Source organism: Talpa europaea (assembly GCF_964194135.1).
Source record: "Talpa europaea genome assembly, chromosome: 6".
NCBI classification, from domain to species: domain Eukaryota; kingdom Metazoa; phylum Chordata; class Mammalia; order Eulipotyphla; family Talpidae; genus Talpa; species Talpa europaea.
The window spans coordinates 30,997,962-31,019,581 of NC_140072.1; the positions used below are offsets into that span (position 1 = coordinate 30,997,962).

General features: G+C 38.9%; 1 protein-coding gene across 31 annotated transcripts in view; it reads right to left on the minus strand.

Annotated features, from left to right (window-relative positions):
- The window catches only part of NRXN1 (neurexin 1), a gene marked incomplete at its 5' end in the record, with an annotated part of 1,024,512 nt that overhangs the window by 505,946 nt on the left and 496,946 nt on the right, over positions 1 to 21,620 (minus strand). For all 31 annotated transcript variants that reach the window (XM_084235920.1, XM_084235919.1, XM_084235910.1 and 28 more), the window contains 2 exons: positions 18,627 to 18,817; positions 19,950 to 20,331. In XM_084235920.1, coding sequence (XP_084092046.1) covers positions 18,627 to 18,817; positions 19,950 to 20,331 — 573 coding nt within the window. The remainder of the gene's footprint in view (positions 1 to 18,626; positions 18,818 to 19,949; positions 20,332 to 21,620) is intronic.

Genomic DNA, 21,620 nt, shown 5'->3' on the forward strand with positions numbered 1-21,620 from the left:
CCATAGAACAGTAATAAGCTAACCTACTAGCTTTGTCAGTAAGGTAAACTCAAACCACAGATGCAATACTCTTGATTTGTACTAATGAGAAAATATGAGCTTGCTTAAATTCATCTATCCATAAAAACTGAAAACTTAGGCCTGTCACCAAATAACTAAAGTATTACACTAGGAAAACCATTGATCCTGTATAATTTATACCAAAGGTACTACATGTGTTCACTTCCCCCAGCTCTTACGTAAAATAAATATCTATTGACTATCAATTATCTTCATTAAAGATGACAAATATTTAAAAATAGCATTTTTTTGGTCTGAGACATGATACTATTTTTAACCATTTAATTTTTTGCCATATTTTTTTCCTTGGTCTTTCTTCTCACTTAAATTTTAAACCACAAGTTTTAGTTGCCTCAGAGAGAAGATATACATCAAAAACCAAACATATAAAATTATGTTTCTGCATTTGGAACTTAAAACCTAGACTCTTAAAGGAGTGAAACAGACAAGACACTAGGCAATTGCATGGGAAGTATAAAACTCTCCTGTCCCTCCTACAGACAAGCAGGAGAGAAGGCTGGAGGAGAAGAAATGTGAACATAGTCATTGGTGAATGCCAAACCCAAGACAGAGTTGTCATCAGAGGACCAAAGCCTGCTTTGTCAAAACCTGAGATAGGTTTAGGGGAATAGCTGTGTGCATTTCCCCAAGAGAACCCAGAGGCAGCAGTGAGCTCCCTGGTAAGAAATGGCTACAGGGCACATTTAGACATGCTGGGAACTGGGCAGCCCTCACAGAATTTCCCATATACCATTGTGGTGTGGAAGCAACAAAATAATTCCCAGAGTGGCCCTGGCAGCAGAAAATGACTGATGTGAAGAAGTCATGATGTGAAGAATAATGATGTTGGAGAGAACTTCAGTGAGCCCCTGAACTATGAATATAGAATAGACCTGTGCAATCTCTCTCTACCTCCCAAAAGTTTGGTGCAATGAAAGGCCCCCACCCCAATTTACTTAGATAAAATCCCAGGGAAATAATGGAATTGAAATTGCTCGAGATGATACTTCTTGCTAATTCAAAGAATCAGAGTTCAAAATAGAAACTAAGGTGAGTTACAGAAAAACCAAAAATTGTTACCTTTCTTGTACTTCTGAGATTATGGACTGAGATTTATACTGTTATATGTCAAATATCAATACAAGGAAATGCTCCCTACATTCATTTGTTCAGCCAAATTTGTTAGGAAAGTTTGAGTTCTCCTTTGGGCCTAATGAATGCTGTATGTGAGATCAGTGGGGAGCTGAATGAAGAATTCTTGACGCTGCTTTAGGCTTTCCAGATGTAGAACTTAGTACTGAAAGTTATGTATGGGATGCTATATATTTGATAACCAATCTCCCTCTTTCTGACTGTAACCTCCTGAAGGAGAAAGGCTGTGTCTTTATTTGTATTAGATTCTCCCACAGTGTCTAGTGCTAGGCTATAAGCACAATGAACACTCAATAAATTTTGTCAGCCACCTGATGGATTGAGGTCACAGTAGAAAATAATCAAGAAAGAAAGAAGAATGGTAAGTCAACACATGGGGAGAGAATTAATTGTAAAATGCACTTACTTCCTTTCCCCATTTCCTGCCACAATACTATTTTTCCCTATTAGCAAAGTTATTTGCCTGCACAACTTTTTATTTTTTTTAAGATTTATTTATTTATGCATACAGGAACTGGGGTATAGGCCAGAGGTGCAGGGGGTGAGAGGATTCACCAGAGACAGAGTGGGGAGCAGAACAGGCAGACTGATGAAATACACTGCTGAGGGGAGCAACGGGTGAGTCAGGAGAGGTCTGCTGTGCCATGTGGGTTGCTCCCCGGCCAGCCAGGGGATCGAACTCATGTTGCAGAGGCTGCGGACAGCTTCATAGGTTGCGTCTTAACCCCTTGTGCCACCAGGGAGGCCCCAACTTTTTGAAGCTTAATAAAGTGAAGAGTAATCTTTCCATCGTGTTATTAAAAAGCAAAAAAATATAGATTCAAACAGTGCAGGCTACAAACCTCAAATATACAAAGGTGGATAGGTTTGGCTTTATAAGTGGAGAACTCATTCTCATTTTCATTACTGAAGCTGCACTTAGCACCACTACTTAATACTGTCTTTATAAACTCTTCATATAGCAGAGAGTGGTCTAATGTCCCCCTGGTAGGTTGCCATATGAAGAGAACAAAGGAAACCGTTAAGTGGCCTGAGTCTTGTGTAGCATTAGCACTTCATCAAAGATGCAGTTTCTCCTTTTCATCCTTTGGGGTGATGGAAGGAAAATGACCCATTAGCACTAATGGGTCCAGCAGGCGAAATCCTGTGCATGGAAAGGAAGATATGCTTTTTAATGACCCTGTGTGTGAACCACAGCCAGGATGGACATCTAGTAAGAGCCAATTTCCTACAGACTTGAAGTCAGATTGTTACCCCCATTTCAAGCTATAAGAGTAGATAATTATTCATATACTTTAAGTAGGACATGCAGGCAACTGACAAGATTATGAATGGAGGTGGGGCATTCACAGCAGATGTGGAGTACATGCATAAAGCCAGATAACTTCAAATGTTTAAAGAGTGGGTTTTTAAAGAAATTTCAAGAAAACCCTTACCTTTAGCACCAACACACACACATGTGTGTATGTGTTCCTCCTTTCAAGAGTGTTATCTAGGTAATGACTCAAACTGATTTCACAAGTATCTATTCCTAGTTGTTGGAGAGTAAAGAATAGGAAGTTATGTACAGGCTCTTTAGTTATATCTGGCTGCAAACCCTGGCTCTGTTACTTATTGGTTTTCTCAGTATAGAAACATTAAGTTATATATTTTCCTTAAGATTCAGAATCATTTATGACCTGGTTTAAAAAGGGCTACATCGTGAAGCTGTGAGGACTATAAAGACTGTGCGTAAGCCCTGAGTGTGTGGCTTGCACTCAGCACTCGATTGCCACTGCTACTGGTGTGACTGCTGAAATGTCTGCTAAGGACAAGGCCTCTATCCTGTACTTTATTCTCTGTCGATTGCACAGAGAGATACAAGAGCTGAGAAGTATTAAGTTATCCCCTGTTTCTAGGACAATTGGAGTAAAAAGATATCAAAAGGAAAAGTATTAGTTTCCTTGGTTGAGCATACAGTCATTTGTGTGCTTGAAGTGTACCTTGCATGATACTTCTATACACAGATCAAAAGGTTCTGTTGACTTACTCAGTTGAAACCCAGCAACACTGAATCTGGTCACATGGAAAAGCTGCTTGATAAATACCTTCTAATTTTTACTGTTTAAGAGACACAAGAAATCTATAAAACTCAAGGGCCATGCTGGAAGATTCTGGCTAAATGTGACTTTTGAAATCATAGAAATAAAAGGGATTTTATGGGCCTTTTATGGTGGATCAATATATAAGAGCTTAGACTTTGTAATGATATAAATGTAGATGCCACGCTTGGGGAACAGAAGACAAAATTAATACAGCATTTAAGAAGGAGCATAAAAAGACCAGAATTGGCTGTAAGAGAGGGATTTTCAAAGGGGTCATGATAAATAATATTGGCTAAGTAAAGTCAAAGGAAAGAGCTGAGTAACACAATAAAATTTATGAATCTTGTGTACAAATAAAAAAGAGAAAAATACAATGAGAAATCCAAATATACAAGCCATGCAGGCTAGCAGTAAGGGAATTTGAAGTAGTAAGCATTTGGGGAGAAGAAATTAAATCACATTTAACATTAAAGACGTAAAGTGTGATTATGAGTGTCCTGTAGGAAGCAGATGAATAAATCGGGAGGTTTAGGGAAAAGATGTCTGGGCTAGAATGCATGGTTAGGAAGCCTTCAACCAAAAGCAGGTAAAATTGGGAGCATAGGCAATTAGAACAAGGACTCCTAACTGCAGAATGCCAGTGTCAAGGTATAATTAGATCTTTGACTCAGCTTTCCTGTTTATTCATATACATTTTTTGATACATTTAAAACACCTTTCTTTCATTTTAATTAAAAAGAACATACTTAAAAAGGACAACTTCTTTGCATATTTGGAAAGTTAAAACTCAAAGGAAACTTAAGGAGGCAATCTCTTACATATGGCATTTGGGGAAAAACAACAAAAAGGTAATGCACACTAACTTTCCTGTGGGCTGGACTGAAGAAAGTCCAATTCTGAATGCTCTGCTCTGAGTGGATTGGACCTTGGGAAGTAAATTCAGAGAAAACTAACTTTTCTCTCAATTGTGACTGCCTGGTAGAAAAAGTGCTATCAGGCTAGGCTAGTTTCTGAGAGTTACTCTTCAGGAAAGGTGTCTTCTTTTACTCCAGGCAATAGTCAAAACCTATGCCCCCATGCCCAATTTGAATCATCTCTAATGTTTGTTGCACAGTCACAAAGGAACATCAGTGGGTCAGATCTTGACCATATACCTTCTTACAACTTTTCCCTTGGAAACAAATTAAAACTAAACCACTTTTTATAACATGTGTGCCTTGCTAGGGCAAAAAAAAAAAAATCATTCATAAATTGTGAGGAATAAACATTCATTTATTTACTTCCTGTCTTTTTCACCTGGGAAGAAAGCAGAAGTTACTATTTCCTGTGACTGCTTAAATAATGATGCTAAATTACTGAAGGCAAAGGCCTGGTGAGTGATTAATACCTCTCTAACATATTTGAGCTTTAGAGCAGGCAAACAGAAACTTTTATAACAAATCACACACATGGGATTGAACATCAAGAATTGGCCAAGACCATATCTACATTCAGAGTATGCCAAATATTCAATATTGAAATAAGGCAATTCAAGCAGACGTTTTGCTCTGATATACAAGATCTGCGTCTTCCAATATATCTTTGAATTAAAAATCAGGTTAATTTTAGAAACTTTTTGTTGAAGAGATGCTTGGGGGCCATGACTTTGATATACTACTGGTCCCTTAATTTCTATACACTTTAGTCTTCTTTGATACATAAAGGGTTTAATCCCAGAACAATCTGTTACTACTTTTGCAGGAAATACCTATAAATCCTTATCTTTAGGTTTATCTTAGCTTTTAAAGTCAGCCTATAAGGCCCTCCCTGATGGCTTAAGGGGTTAAGTCTCAACATTGTCAAGCTATCAGTAGCCAATGCAGCATGGAGTTGGATCCCTGGGGAGGGAGCTAATCCACTTGGTGCAGCAGACCTCTCTTGTCTTGCCCACTGCTCCCCTCAGCAGTGTATTTCAGTAAATCCCCCTGTTCTGCTCCACACTCTGTCTCTGGTGAATCCTTTCACACACACACCCCATTCCCCTACACCTCTGGCCTACACCCCTGCTCTTGTATGCATAGATATATAAAAGAAATCTTAAGAAAGAAATCAGCCCAAAAGCAAAAAAAATATGTCTCCACAACATTATCTCTGGGAAACTACTTCTAGAACCCCCTGTTCTATAGGAAATTTAGTCTTCTGCTACCTGAATTGGCATTTCAAAATCACTTTTAACTCTATTCTTTATCTCACACTTTGCATTCATACCGTGGGAAAAGACAGATGATTCAGCAATGCTGACATTTCTGACATTTATCCCTCCATTTTCATTTCCTTCTATCTTTCTCTTTGTCCACTTTCCATGCAATAACCCATTATCTGGTACCCCTACATCCATCCATCCTTTCCATCAACACCATGTTATTCTCTCAAGTTGTGTTCTGATTTCTTCTATTCTTCCTTCTGTCTTCTAGTCTGTGGTTAGCAGTGCTCAAGATTTTGAACTACCCTTCCTCAATAACTTTTGAGTTAAACTCTGAACAATCTTTTCCCACTAGCCTTTTCCAGGTAAAGAAGATTAGTATCACTCCTCTTCCTATATCTTTATCTGTAGTCAAACTATATTTTAATCATTTCTCTAATATTGGATATTCATACTGTCCCATCATTATTTACAGTACAGATTACTTCCATCATAAATGACTTTTGTCTTCTAGTGTTTCATTTTAAAATCCCATCCAATTTTGGGGACTCAAATCAAATTCCACCTTGTCGATATGTTCCTGTTTCTCCAGTCATAGGCAAGTGTGATATTTAGATCCCTATAATAATTTGAACCTCTTTTCTGACAATTCATCACTTCTTTCCAGGTCTTTGTGTAAATGTCTTGTTGTCCCATTATTTATAAACTTGTGAAATTGAGGAAATGATCATGAACTAAGAAGCATGTTTATATTCACATTATCAGTAGGTACTCAATGATTATTTGATGACGCATTAAAATGAATGGATGAGTTAGGAATTTCTGTTTAATAATCATTTAGACAATAAGAATATAGAGGTTTTATAGTACTCATATTCTGTTTCCATCCACCTGAGAAATAAAATATGAAGCCAATTGTGAGGAATTTTCCTTTTACTGACCCCTTTCTAGGACACAGAGGTGAAGCCATCCAGTTCATTAAGATAATTCAATGCAATGACATTTATTTCCCATAATAATAGCATAATTCATGCTGAATTTTAACTGACATATATTGAATTTATCTTTTGAGAGAGGAAGAGAAATAAAGATAGAGGTGCAGAAACAGTCCAGGCTCTCAGTGCATGGTAATAAGGACCTATTTGTGAGTCTTTTTCTGTAGTTAAAATAAGAACCAAAAACTTAGTGGGACATTAAATTTCAGCCTATACTGGTCCTCTACCTCATTCTTTCTCTGGCCATTCTGTCTCCCTGTTTTGCCCCCCTGGCTGCACTGCACACTATACACACTTCACAGTATATCTTCAGGTTCTTCTAACTCTGATCACTCCAGAGACTCATGCATTTACTCTTTGTGTCAGAGAACAGAATCTAACTGCACTGCCCCCTGCTGCTCTGCCCCATTAAATTTGTACTTCCTATGTATTTCCAGATATCTTGCTCCATCTAGCTTTAAAGGTTACTAGGACAAGAGCACTTTGGTGGTGGTTATTATCATTTGACTCCTTCCTCAACCACAGGTATTCATTATCCTCTAATAGGTTCTCATGTTCAACAGTATATTGCTTTTGCTAAAAAAGACTTGAATTTCCATGGTCAAAACCAAAAAATAATTCTGACTTTATCAGTAACTGACTTTATCAGTTACTGAGCATTTTTACATGCTTTGTTTCAGCTGGTCTTTACTTGGTTAGCTACAAAAGAAATAAAGATGATCATGAATGCATGTCACAGATGAAGACGCTGTGGCTCAAGGCTATAAAACCAGAAAAAGCCAGTGTCAGAGTACAAGCCCAAGTGTCCTGAAACTATGATCATTTTCAAATAACCTGCACCAGTTCACATATTGCACACTGAAGTGGAAAGGCTATAATTTGTACAATTCTATTACTGCAAACACAGGGATGTTTTGGAGGATCTTGATCAGTGGAGGAAAATAATGGTAATAAACGTTAGCAGGTTTCCAATCAAACTAAAGCACATTCCTGGGACATGGGGGGCTCCCATATGCCAAGTAATCTGAAGACAAAGTCAATTTGCTTCCATAACCATAAATATTAGGTACTGGAATTCTGATGAGTGGGAAGAATTCTTATGACTCCCAGGTCTGATTTTTATATATGCAACTATTTTTCAGTTGCTTCCCACAAAGAGATAAACAGGATACCTGTGCTTCCCCCCTCGGCCTGGCCCCCGCTGCTGATGCCACACCTAATATCTCTAATATCTGTGTGTGAACAGGTGGGGGGACTCTAATGAGGTTTGAGTACCAATATTAATGTTTTCCTCTAGTGAATGTTTGAGAATTAATATTGACAGTATGTTTATGGAGAAGATGGAAAATGCTTTTGACATTCTGAAATTTCTGTTTCTTGCTGATATTTTTAAATAAATTGCCCAAATAAGTTTTTTTTTAAATTATGATTATAAAATTTACAGCATGAAGACAGATTTTGTTTGTGTATCTGGCCAACAGACTGTGAGAGAAAGCTGGTGGGCATGTTAAATGGGAAATAATAAAGTGAAATTGTTATGGAGGTGTGTGTGGTAATACATCTTCCTTTAAACCCACTCCATGCCAGTGACACTATGGCAGATGGGGTGCAAATTCAGGCATATAAATCCATTCTAAGCTAACTTCATCTCACAGCTTCATAAATTTACCTTTAGGTTCAAATATTTTCATTATTTTTCCTTTTCTGTCCATCCAAGTTACAGCCAGTTTAGATGCCATAGACATCCTTCAGCAGCTGACAACCATATCAATATTTTGTGTTTCATTTTCCATTCACTGTGTGTTACTCTCTGAGATGGCAGGGGTTGCTAAGGTTCTCCATCTCCAAATATTGTTGCACCTGACACACACAGAGCCTCGGATTGAGTGGTGCTTTGCCATTATGTTCTGTGTGATCCTCATACCAACCCTTCACAACAGGTAGGAAAGTATCACTAACCACACCTTAGAGATGGGCAAACTACCCTTCTGAAAAGGCAATTTACCTGTCCAAGACAACACAAAGACAAGGATAATAAACCTGGTAGCCAAGCCAGGCACTATCACACCACCTCCTATTTCTACTAAAAATCTTCTTAGTGACAGGGATAGAAGAGGTTTCAGAAGTGACTTTTCTGGAAATTAACAGAGACTTGTAACTAGGGGACCAGTCAGAGAACCTGTGTAAACCTGTTATATTTCTGATATTTTGAGTAGCTCTATCTAATAATTTGACTTTCTTTCTTTTCAAAATAGCTTTTCTTATTTCAAAGAAATTTCTTGTCCCCCACTTTAAAATAAATGGACATTTTATTTCAGGTGGAGAAAACCTAGTGGTAAGAAAGGGTGAGTATAAAAACAGCTCTTTCCTATAATAATGGTATGTTTAACTTGGGTTAAAAAAATGGCACCTGCTCTCAGACATAGAGTATTGAGGAGGATAAAGCCAGCAGTGGTGTGCTGGACATCTGGAGAGGACAGAGTGACACAGGCACAAACAAAAACAAATTTACAGACATTCAAAACACTTCTAAAAAATTATGAGCTTCACAGAATCAAATCAAAGTCTTGTTTTTCATTAAGTACCTTAACTTTTCTGAATTTTTTTCAGAGAAAGGATTTCTTCTGCATCTGAAAGATGGACTGTTTTCAGTCAGGTCATCAAATCTTGCTGGAGTAGTATAATTTCCTAGCATGACTTCAAATATTTTTATCTGTCAATTTTTAAATTATTCTTAATGAGAAATGCAAACACTTAATTTTGAGATATTATGCAATTTTTATGTAATGATTAAAAATGTACCTCTTTTTTTGGGAATCTTTCCCTATAAGCTAGGAATATGGCAGTTTATTAAGACATAGCAGCAGGTACAAGTTGTTAATTAATTGATTAGCCTGTCTCCAAATATACAACCAAGAACTATATTTGCCTGAGCTTACTACAAGCACCTATAAATGCAAATATTGTATAGATACATGTTAAGGATGCACAGCAATTCAAATTGTTAACTGTAGTATTTAAGGAAGAATTCAGGGTCTAAGGAAACAGAACAAATAGATAGTTACTGTGCAAGGCACAGGGGTTAGAAGAGCATGTGGAAAGTGAGAGTAGAACATGTGGAAAGTGAGAATAGAAATAGCCATTTCTTTTGCAGTTACCAGAAATGAAATGTTCAACATGACACAATGTACTAATGTAGAAGTTTGAAGAAATGTTTTATATAGAGGAGGAAATGTTTTCTTTTATCAGATGACATTTTCTCCCAAGATTCAAATTAGTACTATCTTTCACTAGATATGCAGAAGGAATTTCTTCTAATACAATGGCGAATAAATACTGTATTTAAACACTGCTGCAGACTTGGTTTAAGTTTTATATCTAACACATTGTGCTATGTGAGGATAGGTAAGTCACTTGCCTTTCTGAGCCTCTGTATTCTCACTTGTACCATGGGGACACTAATAATCTTGTTCTTTTATTGTCTTAAGATTAAAAGACCATACCGGGGAAATGAAATGTCAATACTGTAGCTCTGACTGAAGTGGTGACACCACAGAAAATGTGGGTCCGAGATAGCGCCCCAAATGAAAACTTTACAAAGGAAACACTAAAATTTTAGTTCTCAGACTTTGAGCCCTTCAGTTACAGCAAAGTGATCATCATAAAGAAGGTTGGAAATTAGAAAGATATTTTATATATTTATTCATTTATTTTTAAATGCCATTGTTCATTTTTTCACAGTATAGGAAAAGATAGAATCATGCCATTTGCATGAAGGGATTGCATGGAAGGGATTACTCTAAGCCAAGTGGCTCCAAAGCAGCACTGACCATACCTCCAGTGTGTGACAATTACAGGCCAACAGCAACACTGTGCCACTAAAAATGTGCTTCGCTCTATTAGTAAAAATGGCAGAATTGGTTATGAAGCATCTTCACAGCAGCAGGGGCAGGAGTAAGCCTACCCAACATCCAGTCTATCCAAGTTTGACCCACAGTTAAAGAGGATTCTTCAGGGTGAGAAGTAGAAAAAGGTTTCCTCTGGGTCACAGTGAAAGAGGCTGGCACCACAATATAACTAAACCCTAACTAAAGGGGACAATTTTTCACTTGCCTGAAAATAATAGGATACTTATTTTGGGATCTATCGTGAAAGATTGTAACATTATCCAGATGTCAGACAGGGTCTCTCGGTCCTTTGTAGATCTAGCAGAGGCTGTTTTAAAGCTTTGCAATCCTCTGATGATAAAAATCTAGCATTCACCTTCTTCCTGTGTTGTCTGTGAATTCTAGTGAGCCTCTGACTTCTGCTCCTTGCTTCTTATCCATGTGCTACCTCTGTTTGACTCCAGATCGGCCTGGGCTCTGTCTCCACCCACAGAATGATTTTGTTCATCCAAGCATTTATGAGTTTAGTCATTTGAAAATGGTGCCATGCGATGGCCAATTTTCCACCATCTTGATCACTTTAGCTGTTAACATGAGGCAAATCTTTTCTGTAAGAGGTTAAAGATCACCTTTGGAGACATAAGGCTCCCCTTATACTCCAAATACCTGATCCTAATATGTCTTCAAACAAATCCAGAGCACGGTGCATGTTTGCACAGTGTGAGCTTGGCTTCTATGCTCCCGCTCTGGCCTCTGGAAGGATGTATGTGCCAGCTGAGTTTACTCTCCCATGAAGCTGGCAGGAGAACTCCTAAACTCAAGCGAGTGTCCCTTAGGTATTTGGTCATTGGTGGAAAGCCAAGTCTGGAGAGGCCAAGTCTGGCAATGCTTGTGAAAGCAAAGAAACCAACATGCAGAGAGCAAGAATAAGGGAGTGTTCTTTGGGCAGCCAAGAGAGGCAGCCCGTGGCCCTAGGAGAGAGGAGAAGAGACTGAGATTCTGGCATGTGGCTGACACTTTTCCTGACTCTCTCATGAGCACACTCTTTTCCTTCTCTTTCTTGCTCTTGGGTGCTTTAAACACTATACCCAGTCTCTGTCCATTTCTTTTTAACTTAGATGAGCTGAAATGAGTTTAAGCTTCTCAGACCCCAAAAACCTCTGTTTAAATTTCCCTATAGAAAAAAAAGAGGGAGTTATGAGAAGCATAAAAGCTCTGAAGACTTAAACACAATTTGCCAAGTTTGCTTTCCCAGATGGCTCTGCCATTAGGGAGCTCTTGAATGAGAAGCTCAAACTCTGAGAGCTCGGCTCCAGTCCCAGCATTTCCTGAAGAGGGACAAACACTGGAGGCCCACTGAGGAAGAGACGGAGGCCCTGCGAGCAGTCACCTGGCCCTGGAGAGCCCAGCTCTGAGCACCTGCAGGCACTTTCCTCTCTGCCGCACAACTGTCAACAGTTTTAAGAACCCATTTCATCTAATCAGCATCTCACTGGGATGTGGTAAACTGGAACACTGACCAAAAGGCATTTGAGCAGCAGATTCAGATTTCCAGGAGCATACACTGCAGTGGGAGCACTGAGGAAAGTGACTTCTCCTGGTGTATGACTTCCTCACAGTCATTCCAAGTCTGGGGCTGTCAAACTCAGCCAGTGGACGAGGTGAACAGAACTGGCATCGACTGGCACAAAGCAAGTGCAAATGGGAAAGGCCAAAGCCTTTAAAGTTGCTCCAGAAGTAAAAGATAATACATAATGATCCACATACTCCCAGTCTCCACTTTGTGCCTGTGGCCAGCCACTCAGCCACACTTCTCCACTGAGCCCAAAAAGGCCTCAGTTTCCCTTCCAGTATGCTGCCCCTGGCTGGCATTAGCAGTCAACTGAGGTTGATGTGAACAATAAAATCTGTTGTTCCCAGTCTGTCATAAAAAGTGTTAAACTGGGAATTAGAAGACTAGACAGGAACACCAGCTAACTGCAAAGCTAGCTGCTCAGTGCTGCTGAGCACAAGCCTCTCACCTATGAAGGGGGCGGGCCTGACCAGATTGTCTCCAAGATAACCTCCAGCTCTAAGTGCCTGTGATCCTCTTAGTGGGAAGGGCAATTCCAAATAATAGATTTGGGAGGAATGAAAAACACAAACTTAGTAAAACAAAGAATGCCTAATGTAGAAGAGATTTCAAAACAAGTACAGTGGGTGAAGAAGTAAAAGATGAAGAGAAAAAGGTTTTAAGCAGGGAATAAAGAACTTAAACTCTGCTGATGGTGTATGCTATTCTAAGGGTTGTAAGGAAGCAGAAGGAAAAACTTCCAAGTCAAATTTAGACACCTGGACACAGAAAGAAGAAAATGCTGTCTAATGTTTCATGGTGGGAGGGCAGTGCTTGGGAGAGAAGTGGGATTAAAGCCGATTTGGCAAAGGCATTAAAGAGGATAGAGACTGATTTTTACAAAGCCTGGGAATCAGTGGCACTGTCAGGAGTGAAACAGTATTTTCATATTTCTAATTGTCTTCAGTTCTTGTGTGGAACTGGAGTTAAAAAAAAAAAATGTCAAGTCTCACTTTTATGCCTTCACAGATGATTGTCTTGGAACTATACTATGATGACTGCCTCTGTGGTCTCTTTCCCCTGAGCCTCAGTTCATTCTCTGTGCAGAAGCCAAAGGACTGATTCTAAAGTCACATTCAACTCCACATTCTTATGCTTAAAGCCCCATAATTCACTTCTCCTTGCCCCACACCTTCTGGCAGGACATTTAGGGTCTCTTTGAATAAACAAATCACCCCACTACTTTCTGAGAAGCTACAGCGAGCTTTCCAGCACACAGCCTCTTTCCCAGGAGGATGTCTTTTAAATTCACATTTTATGCCATGCCAATTTGCCTCTGTGTTTACAGCTACTTGGCCCAAGGAAGTGAGCCTGCCCAGTACAGCAGGGTAAAGTTCATGAAGCTGAGTTTGAGACAGGTCCACTCACTGTATTAGATGATGTCTTTGGGGAGTTTGAAAGTGATGTGAAGAGTAGACAGAAGTGGGAGTGCAACAGGAAAGAAAGAAGTGAATAGTAGGGGAAGCCAGGGAGCAGAGAGGGAAGCAGAGGGGAAGGAAAAGGAGAGCAGGGCAGCAAAATATCTAACTAGGAGGAGACAGTAGAGAGTGGCTCAGTGGCAAAGCAGAGAATATTCTCCTAGGGAACACCCAAGAGGGTTGTCCTTTGAGAACCCAGTATGACTATTAGAACAAAGTTCTTATTCTCTGCCTGGTCTCACTGTTCAGCAGCTGAAAGGATTCCCCCCATTAACTGAAGTAATATGAATAAGTTTCTTTCCCTTTAAAATTTACCAAAAAAAAAAAAAATCTAATAATGATAGACTAACCAACAGGACAGCAGGAGCTCACCTCCATGGTCAATACCATCCCTGCAGTAAGACTAAGCTCAAAGTCATATTCTTCTTAGTAAGTTTCTTATTTAAGAAAATTATCTGAGCAAGACAACTGGGACACTGGGTGTCACAGGGGCTGGATGTACAAAGCTGGAACATGTTTAAATGTGGTCAGGACTTGGGAGTGAAATCTGGATCACTGAGGCACATCAGCAGTGATTTATCTAGCAGCCGCATTAAAGGGTAGAGAAAGGAGTGATGTGTGTTATGTCCAGGATGACAGGGGATGGGTGATACAGTGATAGAACAAGAAAGGATGATACAGTTAACGGAACAAGAAGGGATTAAGAATTTTTACTATTTATCTTCAAATCTGTGCTTCAGATAGGATGTATCTGAAAGGAAAGCACTGAGTAGGTTGTCACTGGTTAGAGAAACTCTCACTGGCTTAGTAGCTGGGTGACAATAGCAAGTGGGGGCTTTCAAGGCAAGATTTAAGGAGGGATATAAGGAAGACTGAAAAGCACGGAATTGTGGTGATGGTACAAAAGGAAGAGATGAGACAGAAACACTGAGGAGAGCTCCCCCCAAATTGGTGGGGACAGATAACGAGGAGGCATTAGAGTTAGAACAGAGGGAGGACAAAGCTCTAGCTGGGCTGATCCAGATGTGGCCTGTAAATGATTTATTGACCTTGAAGTAGTTTTGCTAAATGGCCACAGGAGGGCACTGCATCCTATTCACCCAGGATCTATCTTTTTCCCATTTAGTAAATTATCCTGTTTGCTGAAGGAAAACCTTAAGCAATGCCTTCAAGAAGGGTACCCATGGAGATGGGGACCAAAAATGATTCTTCATTCCTAACTTTGTTCTTGATTAGATTAATTAGCAGGCAAGGACGACCTAATTCAAATCACTGGGTAATTGCAAGGTTTAAATAAAATAACCTCATTTAAATATATTTAGTATTTTGTAAAGAGTAAATAAATATTAGCTATTTTCCATACACGTATACAAATCTGCCAAATTTAGGAACAAGTAAAGAAACACAAGAAGGATATATAGCAACCCTTATCTCTCTAAAGGGGCAGACTTCAAGTTCCACAGCGAACATACAGCTGTGCTAAGAAATCATTCCAGAGAATAAATTTATGCTGTTCATTTCATTACATGTTGCAGCTTGTACATAATAGCCAGAGGGAATAGAACACAAACAGCTGGGAAATAAAGATGAAAGCAAACTGTATCAGCAGGGAGAGGCACACACGCCCCCTGAGAACCCGGCAGTGTCAGGAAAGATAATTTGAACAAGGTCACCTGTGTGGAATTCCTCTTCTCAGAGAAAGATCATTAGACGCCTGCCATTTCTGGCCATCTCCACCGATGTCGAAGTTGGGGGGTAGAATGTACAGTGCCTAGCTTTCAATTTTCTAGACTAAAGCCCTGCGTGTAACAATGAAACAGTGGCCCAGACAAAACCATACAGTATTATAAAGCTAACTGTGGGATGTTATATGGCTGAAAACAAAGCAACGTTTGCTTCCTAAAGCCAAGTGAAGCCTGCTGGAGAGACTCCCCCTTCCTGACGCCCATAAGAAGGTTTTATGGCCCTCTGCTGCCCTCTAGTGTCTTTTTAAGGTATAGTAGCATGAGAAATAAATACTTGCAATATCCTGAAGCAACCCATGTCACTTTGGCCCACGGCTGGTAAAACAAAAGTAAAATTCTAAAATAAACGCAAATCCAACATTTGCACTAAAACTAAAAAGTAATTTTAATTTTGCCTCGGCACAGATATTGCATTCTTCCAGAGTTCTGAGACACACAACATCTAGATTAGTGAGTGTTCTTAAAAATACAGACACTACTCTCAAATGATAACTACATCAGTCTGGCTGAGGAGGAGTGGAGAAATCTGCATTTCCCAAACACTACCGCAAGATTCTGATATTTAAGTTGACTGACCTCACTTTGAGAGCTGAAGTTCATGGCAATGACGTTAAGCAAAGTGTAGAAAAAAATCTGGTAACTTTCTTTTAATTCTATAAGGTACAGCTCTTAGACAAAATATACAGGTAATAAAATCATTGACAAAAATAGGTCACCTTATATTTGTTCCTACATTTGGGATAGCTGAATTGTACCTGACTAGCATGCAAGGAAAACAATACTCTTCAATTCAGAGTGAAGAGTTGGAGGAGAGATTCTCCCCCATATCAATACTCCCCGCCCCTGACATCACGCAGGTGGGGAGGAGAGTTAGTGCTTTCTTATTCATTCTTCAGATATTCCTTACTTCCTCTAAAAGTCTTCCTGAGCCCCTCAGATTAGTTTTGATCGCCTGGTGTGGCTCCAGGGCATCCTATTCTCTTGTCCTATAAATGCTCCCTCTATGTCAGTCTGCAACGTGGCACAGAAAGGTTTTCATGACAGGAAAAATACCATTTTCTTTGGAACCAAGCAGTGCACAGTAAATGCCTGCCTCTGGCCAGTGACTACAGACACCCACATCAAAAGCTGGTGACCATGAACCTGAGGGTCATGGCCCACAGCCACACTCTCTCTTCCTGTTCCTTAGTTGATGACACACAGCAGGAGAGTTTCTTTGGGGTGATTGGTACCACTGGGTTATGCATCCAATTTACAAAACTACAGATTAAACTCTTTTTATTTTGATTATTAGTTTTAGGAACTTGCTGTCCCTTTTTGGTATAGTCTGATACCTGTAAAACACACATGAACTTCACAAGGTCAAAAAGAGTGACAGTCATTAATATAGAATCCACTCAGGAAGTTCATCTTGAATGTAAATTGTATTTTTTAAAAACACAAATGCACTTATATTTCAATACCTAATACCTTAATATTATATAATATGCTATTTTAATTCATAGTTTTAGCATTTTAAAGCTTTTAGCATTTTAAAGCTTTTAGCATTTTTAAAGCTTTTCTCATATTCATAATCATGAAACACTCAATGTTTTAATAAGTTGTAAGAGTTAGATTGGTAAAGGTCCCCAACTCACCACCAAAAAGAGTACTGTACCATAACCTCCTATTACCCTGACTTATATTTTTATTATTTCTAATTTTTTTTTTAAATTTATTTTTGTGTAGAAGAACTGGGGTATAGTCTAGGGGTGCAGGGGGGTGAAAGGATTCACCAGAGACAGAGTGGGGAGCAAAACAGGCAGATCTACTGAAATACACTGCTGAGGGGAGCAGCAGGCAAGACAGGAGAGGTCTGCTGTGCCTTCAGGGTCAGCGTTAACAAATAATTACTTCTCAGGAGAAAGAGCCCTAAGTGTCTAAAGAAATATAACCCACTGTACCTTACACTGACTCTCTGTTATCTGCAATGTATAGGGCTAAGGATGTCTCATACTTCAACCAACCACGAGTTACATTTTTCCGGCCATGTCTTACCCATAGTTTACTCTGCCACTTCGCACTTACTGAGGTCTCTCCCTGCACAAGGACACCATTTCACTTTAGCTTTGGTAGCTGGCTTGAGTAGCACACTGATTTAACCGGTTCTTTTCCTTTGGCAATAACAATCCAAGCCCATTTGCAAAATAGGGCACCCACAAAATATGAATGGAAAATGCACTCCATTCACTTCAGTCCAAGAGAAGCAAGAACAAGGTGTAAACTGTTCAGCAGTATTTCCTTTGACTTTTGTTTTACTTTTCGAGCAATCGTATTTGTGGACACAAACAGGATCTCTTTGAACTCAACAAGAGGGCCCCTCTTAAAGAAGGGAGACAGTCATTACTACATGTTTAATGTGTTGGGCAAATACAGTTCTGGGATTGTAAATATATTTTGCAATTATAGAAAGTGAATCACATTTCTTTTACCTTATTTAGAAAGGCTACTTTTCTCTAGAAGGAATTTTTTTAGATTTTCTCTATTTCCCTAACTCCAAAATGTACCTTTTGAATAAAATGGAAAGATCCCTTCAATAGAAATATAAATCCTGTCAAGTAAAGATGCAACTGTAATGATCCCTGCAGCGCTTTGAAATGAATAGGGGCAGACAGGAGGGTGTGTGTCAGAACAGGGGCTCTGCCTTGCTCTACTATAACAGCTGTTAATCCCTGGGCAAGTCATTCAGAATTTAGATTTCCTACATTCATAACAAAAAAGCAAATAATACTTTGCCCAATTCTTGTTCTCATGTTAAATGAGATGTGATATATGGATATGTTCTTAGTGAATCACAAAGACCCAATCAAATAGAAACTTATATTATTTTCTTTTTCCTGTTTTCTAAGCACTTCATCTTTCTCACTGAAGTAATCAAATATCAATAAGAAAGAGAAATGTCTGTTAAGATTTTCTTAGCAGCTGGTATATCATTCTCACTATTGGGATGGAAATAGTGAAGGGAGACTGGAATTCACTGTGGGAGATATAAAGATATAAACTAGGCTCAGAACCCCAGTCACAGTGTCTGTTGGTAACTACAAAACCTCACCAAGAGAAGAAAACTACTAAGTTCTAGAAGAAACTCCTTAGGTTTCTGGTAACCAAGACTCCAAATGGATAAAATATTGTGAGGACTAAAGGAACTTGCAAATGCCTACTTTTCTTTAAATTAGCAAGACTTAGAAATACATTTTTCTTAGTCTTTAAATTTTAATCATGCATGCATTCTTAGGGCTTGCATTTTTTTGAGTTGCTATTAAAAATACATATGTTTCTACCACATTAAAGAAGGAACAGAGAGACTTGTGTGTTCTATTATTAATTATCTGCTGGAATAAAGGTCAGTCTTTGCAGGTCAGTCTTAGCACATGAGAGTGTGTGTGTGTGCACCTGCACACACCCCCACCCCAAAGCAAAGGATTTACTACTGAGGTTCGGTATGCACTTACTCTTTAGGTCCAAGTTTCTGGCTCCCGCGGTGATTTGTGTTGTGATTTTTGTGTCAATCTTTACAGTGTGGAGATTGCTGGTGTCCCTTGATATCATCACATTGTGCCACTGATTGTCATTGAGAGGTTTATTTGAGCTCCCTTTGATGAGATTAGCACCATTTCCCAAATCAAACACGTAATGCAAGTACCTGGAAAAAGGCAAGGTGGAAAGTGCTATGACTTTATGATTTATTAATGAGTCAAATTGGATAAAATAAATGGAGATTTTTGTTTTCAGGTGTTTCCATACTCCCTAGAAGTCATGAAAATGAGTTGTACAAGGGCTCAGCTAATAAGAAGGTGAGAAATACCACACTTTCAGCAGGGTGGATCATTCATTGTCTTCACTATAGGGAACAGTGAGAATTATTTTTTTAAATTATGGCATGCATCCCACTTTATGACTTTGGAAGGTAAGAATATCCTTCATGAATTGTTCATATTTCCACCTGTCCTTCCATTCTTTGCCAAGCACGCTGAACTGGAAATTCTTCTCAGCTTTTTCCACATGCTTTCCCTTTCATCTTTTGTATCTATTTCTACATCGAAAATGTACACACATTCTTCAAGACTCAGCCCAAACATCTACTTCTGCCTTATGTATTTTCTTAATTTCCCTAAAGACTGTTTTGAACATTTACACATGATCATTTCAGGAAACATTTACAAGGTTATATTTATGTGCTCACTTCTAAACCTAAGAGCTGTGAGTTTGCATGTGTGTTGCTTGAGGTTGATGGAATCTGAGATGTGCATGGGTGGCAAGAAATATGAATGAATAATATGAATATGAATAATGAACAAACACTCAAGTCACTTAAAAGACATCAAATTTTGCATCACACAATTATTTTTTCCTAAATCTTACAAAGAACTCTGACGGGTCTAAGCTTGAGTTAATTTGCATTTTATGGAATTTAAGTAATCAAATGATTTGGATTCAATGTTTAATTGAGCACAAATTACCTACAGAGTTAGAGAAATTCTTTTCTAAAATTATAGTGTTTATAGTATGAAATCCATATTTGAAATGTAAGAGTTATGGAATGCCTACATTAAATTAGAATTCAACATTATAAGTATCTCACATGTGGAAAAGTAGATGTGTCCTGAACCCCTACTAATTTTATCAGACACCTAAATGGATTAAATAAATACATTATTTGTGCCACACCCCACCCTTACTACCACCTTACTAGCCAGTTTAATGTATATTTTTGGAAATTGAAGTACATTTTTATAAAACATATTCATTATGTCATTGAGCTGAAATATACTTACCCTTTAACCAATTCAACCACAATAAAATCATTTCCATCCCCACTGTTATAGAGAATTAGTCCATCTAGGGATGTTGTCTTGAACTGGAAAAAAAGATGCATAGAAGTGTAGGCTTGCAATGTAGCTAAGGCAACATAACTCGATTTGGTCTTGAAGGTGACAGGATCTGCTATGATATTCCTGAAGCCAAATCTGGCATTGAGCTCACAGTAATCTATGTCACCATTTTTACACAAGTCAATGTATGCCATTCCATTAAATGTCAGACTCTGAAGATGCCCAATGAAGTTGGAGGGGACAGAAGACAGATATCGGCGTTCTGTGATGATGCCTGTCTCTATGTTATGAAACTCCAGCCTCGTATGATCACCTGCCATCTGACCTAAAAGGGAAGACAGTGAATTATTAATTTCTGTATGTAATGTAAAAGCATTTCGAAATTTAACAAGGTCATATTTTTAAGATACAAACAACCAAAATGGTGCCTCTTGGTGATACAAGGGGTTAAGCCTCAGCACTATCAAACTATCCACAGTAACTGCAGCATGAGTTTGATCCCCGGCCAGGGAGTTAACCCACATATGGTGGAGCAGACCTCTTCTATCTCGCCTGCTGCTCCCCTCAGCAGTGTATTTCAGTAGACCCACCTGTTCTGCTCCCCACTCTGTCTCTGGTGAATCCTCTCACTCCCCGCACCTCTGGCCCACAACCCAGTTCTTGCATGCATAAATAAAAATAAATCTAAAAAAATACAAAATATCTCCTTAATATTCAGTGACATATAGCCAAAACACTGAGGTGATGTAAAAGGGCAAGGCTGAATTATATTCATATAATTTTCTTAGATCAGGTTTTACTCTGTCTGAACTTTAGTCTTAATAAAAATCATCCTTATTAGTCAAAATTACATAATCTTTTAAAAGTGTAGGAAAGAGGGCCTCCCTGGTGGCGCAGGGGTTAAGATGCAAACTATGAAGCAATCCGCAGCCCCTGCAGCATGAGTTCAATTCCTGGCGCCAGGGAGAAACCCACATGGTGGGACAGACCTCTCCTGTCTCGCCCGCTGCTCCCCTCAGCAGTATATTTCAGTCAGTCTCTCTGTTCTGTTCCCTGCTCTGTCTCTGGTGAATCCTCTCACCCCCCATATCTCTGGCCTGTACCTCAATTCTTGTATAAAAATAAATAAATCTTAAAAAAAAATAAAAGTGTAGGAAAGAAATAAAGAAAGAGTGGAGGCGGGAAGGGTAAGATAAGAGGGAGGGATGGAGAGAGAGAAAAATTGGAAGGGAAAGAAGGAAGGAGGGAAAGAGGAAGGGAGAGGAAAGGATTAGGCCAATGATTGTCTGAAATCATCACAGGAGCAACTGATACACCCCAGTCTCATGGTTCTGTAGTATGTTCCTTTATAAAAAGTAGTGTTCAAGAAAAAAAAGTGACTGTAAATTTTCCTATACCCAATAGAAACAATGCAGGACTGTTGAGTACATTTTCAAAAATGAACCATGAAAATGTGTTTGAAGTTAAATTAACACTTTTCCCATTTCCTTTTCTGTGCATATTCTATTGATCTCTGGACCTAACCCATTTTCCTTGTACATGTGTTTTGCATACATCAATTGAACACAATATGTCATTACAAGGCATGTCCAAGTTAAGAATACCGGTAAAATT